The sequence below is a fragment of the Narcine bancroftii genome, chromosome 7, assembly GCF_036971445.1.
Source record: "Narcine bancroftii isolate sNarBan1 chromosome 7, sNarBan1.hap1, whole genome shotgun sequence".
Taxonomy (NCBI): domain Eukaryota; kingdom Metazoa; phylum Chordata; class Chondrichthyes; order Torpediniformes; family Narcinidae; genus Narcine; species Narcine bancroftii.
Window position 1 is genome coordinate 93,933,043 of NC_091475.1, and position 13,067 is coordinate 93,946,109.

The 13,067-nt window shown below is 40.3% G+C and overlaps 1 protein-coding gene across 1 annotated transcript in view; it reads right to left on the minus strand.

Moving 5' to 3' along the window:
- myo16 (myosin XVI) overlaps positions 1–13,067 on the minus strand; it is a 239,976-nt gene that overhangs the window by 171,887 nt on the left and 55,022 nt on the right. The window contains exon 8 of the mRNA XM_069890622.1: positions 9,805–9,946. Coding sequence (XP_069746723.1) covers positions 9,805–9,946 — 142 coding nt within the window. The remainder of the gene's footprint in view (positions 1–9,804; positions 9,947–13,067) is intronic.

A 13,067-nucleotide genomic window follows, 5' to 3' on the forward strand; every position in this document is an offset into this window, starting at 1 on the left:
ATTCCCTGAGTTTTTATTTGCCACCCTGATGTCTTTTGCTAACTGGTTCATGTGTAAATTCTTCTGCACCACCGAGACCTGTATGGTTATATATTTCTCCTGATGCCTCTGCTAGTTGAAACTCTTTGAGCACTCAAGGTTTGGCATGGTTATGGGCAGATTATCAACAAATATTTGGTGCTCGGTGCCTGCATTGGAAAGCAACAAATTAATCTGTCCCTCACAAGTGGGATCAGTATGGGGACAGCCTGCGCCAGCCGCCCCAGTGTTGATAGCCCGAAGGGACAGGAGCTGGAGTGCACTCCAAGGCGCATCCCGTGCAGCTGTCCATTTCAGATAGCCAGTGCTGCACTTTGAGCACTGCCACCTGAACGACCATTCCACAGGTCTGAATCTGCTTCTGCAGGTGCGGTCTTGGCGGAGAATGCACCTGTAAGCGGCTAACGTTTCACACTTTTTAATCCACTTGCAGGCCACTGCGTTACAGGCAAGTTCGCAAAGTCCCATTTTCTATTGAATTCCATGTTACAAGGAAATCTGTTCCAACAGAATATTTCCTCTCAACACTACGGACCATCAGGTATACAGTATACATCAGGTTAGGGAACTCTTCAGGTGTACAGTCTATAGGTTAGGAAACTCTTCAGGTACAGTCTATAGGTTAGGGAACTCTTCAGGTATACAGTCTATAGGTTAGGGAATTCTTCAGGTATACAGTCTATAGGTTAGGGAACTCGGAAACTCATTGCTGCTTTATTTAATGAGAAAGTATCAATAGAAGAGATTGCCTTGTCATTTTCTCTAAAAAAAACCAGCTTGAAGTGAAAGGCTGCAACTTTTAACGACAATGAACTCTGTTTGATTACTGTTGGATATTGTGTTTATTTTTTCATGTTCATTCTGCAAGAGTGAATTTTATTCCATATAACAGAATGCAAATAAGAGCAGCCAAGTAGCCTATTGGAAGATGTCATGTGCACTTTTTTAATGTTAGAAAGATACACTTTTGAAAATGCAAATAAAGCAGTAAACATTGAGAAATAATGACCATTTCCCTGAGACTTCAACTCACCATGCACAAATACTGTGTTATATACTCCAATTAAAAGTGGCTTCTGAGGCATTTTAATAAAAAAATACAAGAACTATCAGTGATCACACCACTTTATTCACAGATTGATAACTATGATGTCTAGGCTTTGCTTTGTTATCTTCTAAAATAAATTCTGAAAATTGCTACTTTCATCTTACCTGTGTATATTCATCTACACTTCCATTCATCTCTGTCAGATCTTGACCTTAATATTTTTCAACAACTTTATTCTCCACTGGCTACACCTCTCCCCACATTTCTTGCTTCAACTCAGAGCATGCTTTCTACAGTGATGCCCATCCTCATTTCCATTGAGAAATCTGATTTAAAAACTTGAACAGGAGCAGTGACCCTGGCAGTGAATCATGTATATTTGATAGTTGAAGAAATATTTTGGCAGAAGATTTTCTAAATTATGCTAAAATCATTGTTCTATTATACAGATATTTGTTTTGCTTGAACAATAATAATTATTATTATTCACACATAAAGGCATGCACCATTTAGCAACATTTTTAAAATTGGCTACTTTTGTAGCAGGTTAAATAATTGGACAATATATACAAATTTAAGTATCAAAAAGAATGTGTCAGGTCTAATTAACAGTTCCTACTTTCTAAAATAGCTGCAAAATACCAAATTCTCATAATAAAAATATCACGATTGAGCTTTATATTCTTTGACAACCAATAAAAGTGCTGCCAAAATGCCAAGAAAATGCAGGAGTGTAATTTTATAATCATTACAACATACATGATTTTTATATTCCGTTAATTACTGTCAGGATAACCTATTCATAGATTATCAGCAGAATTCAGAGGAATGTTTGAAAAGGTAGTTTGAAAGATGGATCAAATACAACTATTGATTTCATCCATCTTGAGCAACAGACTCAATAGGTTTTCACACAATAGGTATCTGATTTTCCACTCAACCATATAATTGTCTATGCAAATACTATTTGCAAATTTGGAACAGTCAAATATTTCATTATAATCTTGAATAAAAACTACCAGTCTTGTTCTATTTTCTATAAGAGCCTGGTATGAACTGAATTGTTTGTGACACATTAAAAATGGAGTTGTATTTCCTAATAAATGCTACTCTTATGTTTAATATGTGGATGCAAAAAAAGAAAAACAGGAATCATCCTTGGAAAAAGTAAGAACAAATTTTCTTTTGTTATTTTTCACAATGGAATAGAAGGAAAGAAGAGTTCAAAGAATTATTAGGACCCCTTCCATCTCTCACACTTTATCTTTTACTGACTACTATCAGTAAGGGGTTACAGGAGCATCAAAATCAGGGCTGCCAGGTTAGGAAATAACTTTGTCCCACAGGCTATGAGATTGATTAATGAAATCCTGTAACTGAGTAATTTATTCCAAAATATTCATATTTTCATGCAACTACTCTATTCTTAGATGGCAGTCTCTTGACATTAAGGTCAACTTGGTTCCAGTTTTGTTTTGAGCTCTGAGGTGCCTTACAAGTCCAATGTGGTGATTGCAGACTGTTCCATCGAAGAGATAAAAGACAACTGATGGGGTAATTTGTGAATGGTTCACTCGCTCCCCTGATTATACAAGGCTTCTGGGTATTCTGAATATATGGCCTTGTGAAGCTGAAGTGTTCCTTTATTATTTTGAGCAGTTGTGGGCCAGCATTCTCGAGAGTCAGTTGGGATATGGCAATTCTTCAGGGAACCTTTGTGCCCATCTTTGAATCATTTTGACTATTAATCTCAATGATCGCAGCTGGAATAAAGTTCATGTTTCCTGAGTTAATTGTCCAGCATACAAATAAATAACTGGTCCAATGTGGCCAATCGTGAATGACTAGAACCTCAATGATAGAGATGTTGGCCAAGGAGAGGACATTGTTGAGGATTTGTGTATCCTCATCGTGGACTTGTAGAGGCAGGGTTTCTGGGATTTTACCAGTACTTGAGATGCCTACTGCTAATAATTTAGATCCGAGACAAATCATAAGGCAAGGATCACTCAAGTTTCGTGTGAAGTCTGAGGTCTTGATTGCAAATAAAGTCAGGGTTTTAGATCTCAGAAGCAGATTCTTCAGCTCAATTTGTTCATGCTGGCAACTATCTGAATTACTCAATGACCCCAAACTGTGCTGTACATTTAAATGATGGTGAGCTCCGCTTCATACCCATTCTCAAATCACAGCAATAGGTTATTTCACTGAAAAAATAGGATACTCAATGAGAGTTGCCTGCTATTTCATTAACTTTGTTGAGTTTGGCTGCTGAAAACAAAGACAAACATGCTCTGAGACAATCAGAGTGCTGTGCAGCAGGATTCTCAGAGTACCCTTCGAAGGTCAGAGTATTTGAATGGAAGTGGTCTCTACTGCCCCTTTTAATTAAGGTCAAAATGATTTGAATTTTACAATGCAGCTCTTGTCCCTCTGCAATAGATCTGATATTCTCTACCAACACATTATTTATTGATTAAAGTAAAGTAAAATATCAATTTAATTGAGAACAGAAATATATATGCATCTCTGGGTGATAGAGAAATTAAATCACTATTAAATCAAAGCAATTATTTTGGTTTTTTTTAATTGCCAGAAAGAGCAGTAGCCCCAAGGACTGGGTGCATTTTAAAACACAGCTAAGAAGGAAAAAGAAATTGATTAAAGCAAAGGCTAAAATAAATTTGGGACTGAACTGGCAAAAACCATGAAACTGGACCAGAGATGAGAATAATTCACAGTCTGAAATAAGGAAGTGACAGGAGGAATTAAGCAATTACTTGCCTATGGCTTCGTTAAAAACATACACAGTTTGCTATATTTTGAAGAATTCAGAGCACAGTGAAAATGAGGAACAGAATGATAGCTATCAGTCAAGAAAACATCGAAAGGATGGGAATAAGCTTGAATATTAAATCCCAATGATCTGCAGACCTACCTTCCAGTATTTTGATGGGGATGGTTTCAGAAATAATAGATGCTCTGGTTATCTTTTTCCAGGTTTCTGCAGATTCAAGAATCATACCTATGGTTTGGAGGGCACCAAATCTGGTTCAATAATTAAGACAAGACTTGAGAGTATCTGTGCATTTACATCAATGAGAACTGATGCTCAAATGTCTCTTTTGTAAAGACCTTCTGCTCAGCAGAGATAGAGTTCCTGCTGGTGAAATGCAGCCCCTTCTACCCGCCCAGGGAATTTTTAGTTATGCTGATTGCTGCAGTCTACATTCCACCTTCGGCTAATGAGGGTGAAGCTATGAAGGACTTTTACAGTGTCATCTGCGAAGCCCAGGTGTCCCTCCCTGATGTTGCCATGATTGTAGTTGGCAACTTTAACCACACCAACCTGCAAACAGTCTTATTAATAGTCTTTCAATAGTATGCAAACTTTTCCACCAGAGGAGTGAACACACTGGTTTGGGTGTACACCAATGTCACTCACGCAGACATACCTGCCCCTTGCCCCCACCTTGGCTACTTGGACCACGTATCAGTCCTGCTAACCCCAGCAAACGGATCACTGGCCAAACAAGCTAAGCCAGTTTACAGGGAAATCAGAACATGGCCAGAGGTGAAGGCAACAACAACGCAACAGGACCATTCTGAAACCACACACTGGAGCAGTTTCAGGGAGGTGGCCATCTAAACAATGAGGAGTATGCAAGTTCAGTGACCGGCTACATCAGCAAATGCATTGAGGATGTCACCAAGATCAAATGCTTCACAACCAAGGCTCACCTGAAACCATGGTTAGATGCAGAGGTCGTGATGCTGGCCTCAGGACAAGGGCGAAGAAGGCACTAACATCAGCCCATGTATGGGTATGCACAGAAAATCCATAGACAGCTCTGCGAAACCAAAGACACAAGGCACATGTGGCAAGGGATCAAAACTATAACAGATCAAAAGTCGACTTTACAAGTTAAAGACAATGATGCCTTCCTTCTCTACAGAACATCTTCTTTGCATGGTTCGATGAGGAGAAGAAGAGGATGATGCTGAGGAAAGCTCAGTGTCCACCAAATGAACCTAGATGTGGCTGAGCTGAGACCAAGAAGGTGAACCCACACGGCAGTGGGATCAGACAACATGGCCAGGTACAAAGAATTGTGCAGGCCAATTGACGGAGGTTTTATGGACATCTTCAATACCTCACTGGAGCAGTTCATCATCTCCATGAGTTTCAAGACAGCTACCGTCATCTTGGCACCAAAGAGGGCAACAGTAACAGACCTCAATGACTAGTGCCCCATGGCACTGACCTCTACCGTTATGAAATGTTTTGAGGGTCTAGTGATGGAATGCATCAAAGAACACTTCCCAAGGATGCTGGACCCATTTCAATTCACATATGGATGAATCTATAATACTAATGTCTCTCCACCCCATCCTGATCCATATGGAGAACAACGCCTCAGTTCAGTGTTTAATACAATCATTCATCAGAGTCTAGTGGAGAAGCAGTCCTTGCTGTGATTCAACACCCCTCTCTGTAAATGGATTCTGGACTTTGAATCGGGAAGACCACAGCCTGTCCAGATCAGTAGCAGCACATCGAGCACCATCATATTGAGCACAGGTGCACCACATGGCTGTGAGTTCAGCCCACTCCTGTTCACGCTACTGACCCACAACTACATCGCTAGATGCAGGTCCAACAGTTATCATGTTTGCAGATGAAACAAAAATATTTTGCCTCAACACCAACAATGATGAGTTACACCTCAGAGAGGTGGAAAATCTTGTGATTTAGTGTGAGAATAACAACCTACATCTCAACATAGACAAGATGAAGGAGATGATCGTGGACATCAGGAGGAACAGGAATTACCACCCTCCACTACACATCAATAACTCCGTAGTGGAGAGAGTAGAGAGGACCAAATTCCTTGGTGTGCACTGTGTGCTACCACTGTACACATTGTATCTATGTACTGTATGGGCTGGCTCACCCCTGAACCTGTGACTCCTCCCTCCCAGATATTGGGCTGTTACACCCAAACTCCTCCCTCAGTACCTGCCTTGGAACTGTGCCAGCAACATGCAAGATGTGCTGACATCTCAAGGTGATTAAAGCCTATAAATCACAGATACTTGTCTAATGTGGTTGATTGGAAGCACATGCACATAACAAACTGGGGTTCTCGGTGGAAACCCACTCTGACATTGGGAAAACATACAAACTCATTACAAACAGCGACGGATTCAAACCCAGGTCGCTGGAATCGTGTTGCGCTAACCATGCTGCCCATCTTTTTCTATTCTAATGAAATTCTCTGAGGATGTTACTCCTAAAATACCAAACGAAGAATTATGATTGTGATGCACTTGCTTTATTGGAACACTGCCAATAAACTCCCATGTGGCAAGTTGGTCATCAAGTTAAAACATTGAATTATGGGAGTGGGTGTGGTGGCTGGAAATATAGTGATAACAAAAGATTAGTTATCAGACAGAATGTATGAATTGAAATGAAATATTTCCTCAGGATGGCAAATTGTGGCAAGCAGCATACCACAGGGGTCAGTACTTTGGCTCCACATATTCACCATTGTATGTATTATGATTCCGGGGATGAAATGCCATGCTTCCAATTTTCTTAACCATATTAAACTTGACAGAATTATGAGCATTGATGTGGATGTTAAAAGTCCTCATGGTTATGTATTATAACTGAATGAGTGGACAAGAACATCACAGATGAAACATTATGTGGAAAAAAAAAACCCAACCACATTACTTAATATGATAAGTCCTACTTCCATTTGCTTGTGATCCTTAACTGCCCGACCAAGAGAGCCAGGGGACAAGCATTGAAGCAAAAATGCCCTGAGCCATGGCATGGCCTTCAACAATATCACCTGCAGGGCAAACAAGTCCCAGCCATGAAACCCCACAGTAAGTCTCTGGAAGTCAGCAAGCCCTTTGAATCAGTTAGCAGTTAAACATTTTAGAGCTTTTAAATCTTCTGAATGGCTCAGAGATTAAGAGTTACTTGACTTAAAAAAATTAAAAAGTGTTAATTAAACAATATCTCCAACATCAAAGAAGCAAAACACCATTAAAAAAAAAACAAGCATTCGATTGTCATTTCATCCAGCACCTTAACCATTCAGAGCCTTCAACATTGGCACACCATCTAAATATCACAATGTAGTTATTCACCAAAACTTAACCTCTACATTGGAAGAACAAGAAAGCAACCACCTTGAACTAAAATTCATTATTTCCCCTCCAACACTAATACCACTCTGACCTGGAAATATATTGCCACTTCATCATTACCGAGACAAAATCCTGGAACTCCCAGACTATCAACAAATGGACTGCATCAAGATGATAGCTCACTATCTCTTAATGGGTCAATTAAAAGTGGCCAATAGATATTGCCTGTGCCAATTTAAAGATGCTCCTATTCTGATCCTGAAGACTTCATTCCTATTTTCTTCCTCATAGGAATAGGAAACACCTGTTCCTGAGAAGAGGTTCAGTGAAAATTTCTGAATGTTAACACGCAAGGCTCTTTCAAGCAAAGAAAATGCCCGACTGTAAAAGCAGATGTTCTCCGCCCTTGCGTCTCAATATGTACCTTTCTGAATGTGCTATGGCTTGCTCCGAGGAGCTGAATATAACTCTTCTCAGGGAAGGATAATCAGCGAAGCACTGAGCTTCACTGCCCCACATGAATGTACAGCCACTGCAAGCGACTGGTTAGGGGTGGGCTGATGATACCATCAGCCCACGACCCATCTCCCCACTCACCCCTCTCCCTCCATGACCTCCGCAAGACAGGGGTGATGAGGGGGAGCTGTCAGGCAGCACGGGCCACTGGGTTGCTTCAGCCTTTGGGTCCACTGTCTGCAACTCAATACACAGCAGAGCAACGGCCATCTTCTCTGCCCATAATCACCATGCAGCTGGAATTATTCTGGGAAACCCAGAGTGGTTCCAGCTGCGTGGGTGATTATGGGTAGGAAAGATGGCCATTCCTCTGCCAATATTTATGATGGGTGGCACTATGGCACCAGTTTCCCTGCCTCCATTGGCTCTGGAGGGAGCTGCGAGGCGCCGCTCGATGTGAATATGATGCTGGAGCAGCCTTTTAGGTTTGCGCTATGAAAGATAAATTTTATGTTTTCCCTTCGGACATAGCCGGCCTCCAAGTGGAACCCTGGCATGAAATGGCCTCTCAATACCTTTGAGTTTACAGTTTTCCCAATTACCTTTAAATTGATTAGTTGAAAAAAAAATCAAAGAATAGTTTTATCCATGGAGTATTAGATTTGGTCTATTTTAATCAGTGTGATTAACAGAGAAAAATAAATAGCACCCTAAAGTCGACACTTCCATTGAGGGGGATGTTAATGAAGGATGTGGAGTCAGATGAGTTTGGATGAGTTAACTCCATACGAGTTTGTTTTTGTCCCATAGTTTTCTGTGAACCTAAAATATGAAAAGTATCAATATGGTATTTAAATTGTGTTAATTAGTTGGATTAGTTGAATTAGTGTTTAATTAATTGGATATGACCCTCATGGCCAAAATAATCAAGAGGTACCAAAGTTCTATGATCAGCAATGATGGTATTGAATGATGGACCAGGTTCACACATCCATTTTGTATGATTCTATGAAATTCCAGTAACAAGAATAAAGCTTTAATTCTCAGGGATCTAAAATTATATTGTACACATCAATAGAGTTTTTGAGCATGGACTTAGGTCCTTTGGCCTAACTGGTCCATTCTGACCAAGTTGTCTGTCAAGTTAATCCCATTTGCCTGCATGAGGATCATATCTCTCTGAGCATTTCCTATTCATCTATTATCAAAGTGTCTTTTATATGTTACAGGACTTAACTTTCCAAATTTTGTTGAAAATCATAATATCTCATAAAAAGATGACAAAGGAAATTCTTCCATTCGTGGCTGAAGCAGAGTGGCATGAGATTCAGATGAGTTTGATTCCCCTACGTTATCTGGATCAATCTCAACTAAGCTTAAATTTAACTTTATATTTCATTATTTTAAAGAAATTAATCTACTCAGCACAGTAACAGGCCCTTTCAGCCCATGAGCCCGTGCCAGCCAATTTACACCCAATTGACTTACAACCCCCAGTACTCTTTTTTTGAACAGTGGAAGGAAATGGGAGTCCCCGGAGAAAACCCATGCAGATACAAGGAGAAGATACAAGCTCATTACAGACAGCATGGGATTTGAACCATGGTCCTGATCATTGGCACTATAACAGTGTTGCACTAACCTCTTTGTTTCCCTGGTTGGGAAAATTGAAATATCTTGTAGCAGAATATAATAAAGAAAAATATAAAAGAGATAAAATGCTAGAAGTATTCAGAAGAACATTCTGCACCAGCATGGAACAAAATGCTCATTGTGAACTCTGTCTCTCACTCAACTGATGCTGCCTGTCCTTTTGATCTTTTCCAGTATTTTCTCTTCCCATTTCAAGTTTTCAAGTATCTCCAGCATTATGATATTCTGAAAAAAACTTTGACATTTCAGAAAGTAATGGGCTCTTGATCAGGAGAAGGATGGCGTGGCAAATTCTCTTGAATGTTCAAGGAAAGTAGAACGTTGTCAACTTTAATCCATGATTTGTTTATGCTTTCAATAATTTCCTAGTTTGATAATTGAAACTCTTTGCCCTGAGGCCATAATATCTCTGAGTTCACACAAATAAAAGGAAATCTTACATCTTGTGCACTAGTATAGGAGCACTGAAATTTTCCTCTTTCATTTCAGTATTAGGGTACGTCGTTGTGGATCGTCTCCCCACCTCCTTCCAGTCTTCTGCATTCAGCAAAATTTCTTCCAGATATTCAGACATTGCCACATCTAACAAATAGAGAGACCAGAATTATTTCAAGTGATCTCAGCAGCAGGAGATTGTGTTCCAATTAGCACTATTCGAATTCTAATGTACAAGAAAGGTTCATTATTTACCAACAATGTACTAAACAACATTAGGTAGCACCCAAAGCAAAGCTAGCATTAGCAGCTTTTTTAAAAAAGTCCAGTAACCTCCCTTTTAGTCAATATGTAACTATGTTCTTTCTTCTTCTCAGGAAGTCCCTTCAGATTGAGATTTTGTTGGTTCTTGGGGTTAATAAATTCCATTGTGGAAATAGCAAATGCTTCAAAAGATGGGATAGGAATGTCTGATGGGGCAGTCAAGAAGATAGTGTATGAGGTAACCCGCCTCTGTGAACTCCCAATACAAGGCCACAAAATTCACGATACAATCCTGAATGTTCCTTCTCCATGATGAGTTGCTGGAGGGGTGAGGTTTCCAGGAGTTAGTCAAGATATTGCACTTCATGGATGCTTTCAATCATTTTCTCTGTAATTTCTTCCATGACAAATTTCACAGCAGATTCTCTGTTTTTGGGAATCTGATGTCTGGCATGAAAATAATGTGGTAGCTTAATGTCTTGACCATTTAAAAGAGTTTAACAAATCAAAAGAACAAAGAGTTTGTTCTATCTATATTTACTTGTAATCTAATAGCACTCACGATAACTAGTTTGCACTAATGGATTACATTCTTTGAGATATCACAAAATCTCAACAGAGAAAGGGTTAACATGGGAATCTTCCATTAAAATAAGATTTTGTTTGTAATGTACAGAGTAGTAAATAATGCAAATAAGTCTGGCTGAAACTCAGACTTGCCTTTTATGTGTTAGTCAATGCATTTGGAGGACTTTGGAGAGATATCCAATAAATGTCAAACTTATTTCTAACAAATGAAGAACTTGGCCCCATCGGCCTACATCAGCTCCTTGAAAGGGATATCCAATTATAAATGAAGGGCTCAAACCCAAAACATTAGTGGTGTATCTTTATCTTTGCAACATAAAGAATACTGTTTGTCCTGCTGTTTCTTTACCATTATGCTTTGATTTTAATTCATTTAGGCTCACTGTCTGGCTCCTTCTCCAAATATTTACTTTTCAAAGTGTACATACAAATCCCCTTTGAATATTATTAGTAAATCTATTTTACCATTCTTTCAAGCATTGGATTCAGCAATATAACAGCTCACCGGCAGAAGTTCTCTTTTTGCCTCCCTTGGCTAAACCCTTAAGTTATGAAAATATCAGATTGTTATGCTTTCACATTACACTGATAAATTAATTGTCCCCCTGCCTTACGTACATTTAAACACTCACTCCCGCTTCCACTTCCTGTGACCTCCAAATATTCTTTGAGATTCCTCTCTTGCCGGAGTCCTTGGTTTTTCCAGGTAGTTCCATCCTGGGGTTCACAGGGGTTCACATCCAATGAAACATTTAAAAAATTGGTAATCTTCTTTGGCTTGGCTTCGCGGACGAAGATTTATGGAGGGGGTAAAAAGTCCACGTCAGCTGCAGCCTCGTTTGTGGCTGACAAGTCCGATGCGGGACAGGCAGACACGATTGCAGCGGTTGCAGGGGAAAATTGGTTGGTTGGGGTTGGGTGTTGGGTTTTTCCTCCTTTGCCTTTTGTCAGTGAGGTGGGCTCTGCGGTCTTCTTCAAAGGAGGTTGCTGCCCGCCAAACTGTGAGGCGCCAAGATGCACGGTTTGAGGCGTTATCAGCCCACTGGCGGTGGTCAATGTGGCAGGCACCAAGAAATTTCTTTAGGCAGTCCTTGTACCTTTTCTTTGGTGCACCTCTGTCATGGTGGCCAGTGGAGAGCTCGCCATATAACACGATCTTGGGAAGGCGATGGTCCTCCATTCTGGAGACGTGACCCATCCAGCGCAGCTGGATCTTCAGCAGCGTGGACTCGATACTGTCGACCTCTGCCATCTCGAGTACTTTGACGTTAGGGATGTAAGCGCTCCAATGGATGTTGAGGATGGAGCGGAGACAACGCTGGTGGAAGCGTTCTAGGAGCCGTAGGTGGTGCCGGTAGAGGACCCATGATTCGGAGCCGAACAGGAGTGTGGGTATGACAACGGCTCTGTATACGCTTATCTTTGTGAGGTTTTTCAGTTGGTTGTTTTTCCAGACTCTTTTGTGTAGTCTTCCAAAGGCGCTATTTGCCTTGGCGAGTCTGTTGTCTATCTCATTGTCGATCCTTGCATCTGATGAAATGGTGCAGCCGAGATAGGTAAACTGGTTGACCGTTTTGAGTTTTGTGTGCCCGATGGAGATGTGGGGGGGCTGGTAGTCATGGTGGGGAGCTGGCTGATGGAGGACCTCAGTTTTCTTCAGGCTGACTTCCAGGCCAAACATTTTGGCAGTTTCCGCAAAGCAGGACGTCAAGCGCTGAAGAGCTGGCTCTGAATGGGCAACTAAAGCGGCATCGTCTGCAAAGAGTAGTTCACGGACAAGTTTCTCTTGTGTCTTGGTGTGAGCTTGCAGGCGCCTCAGATTGAAGAGACTGCCATCCGTGCGGTACCGGAAAATATTACCAAAAAATTGGTAATATTCTTTTAAGAAATGCTATTTAAAACCTGACAGTATTCAAGAATAAGGTAGGTCAACCAGAGCAAGAGGAACCATCACAAGAAGCAATTGAGGTCTCAGAAATATTAATCATCAAAGTCTTCTATCCCATTCATTTTATATATTCTTCTCTGCTAAATATCATTGGTTATGTAAAGAAAGGACTGCAAGCAATTGGTCATGGATGTAACAATGCGTATGTATCAATTGATCATTTTCTGGCAATACCATGGACTCACTACATTGAACTCATTGTTTCTAGCTGGATTTCTAATTATTTTTGTGCAGCATGCAATTTGGAGATCGGTATCTTGTGCATTTCACATCCCATTTCAATGTGATTACTAATCGATCTGGTTGTGCTGAATATTTTTCACGTGATCCAGTGCAACAAAGTCTCATGTCTCATTTTAAATAGTCTTGAGTAAACAAAACCATTTTATGGAACTTGTACGTCCCCCTTATCATTCATTTTAATTAATGTTTAATTTAGGTTATTTTCAATAAATATGAAATTTTTAA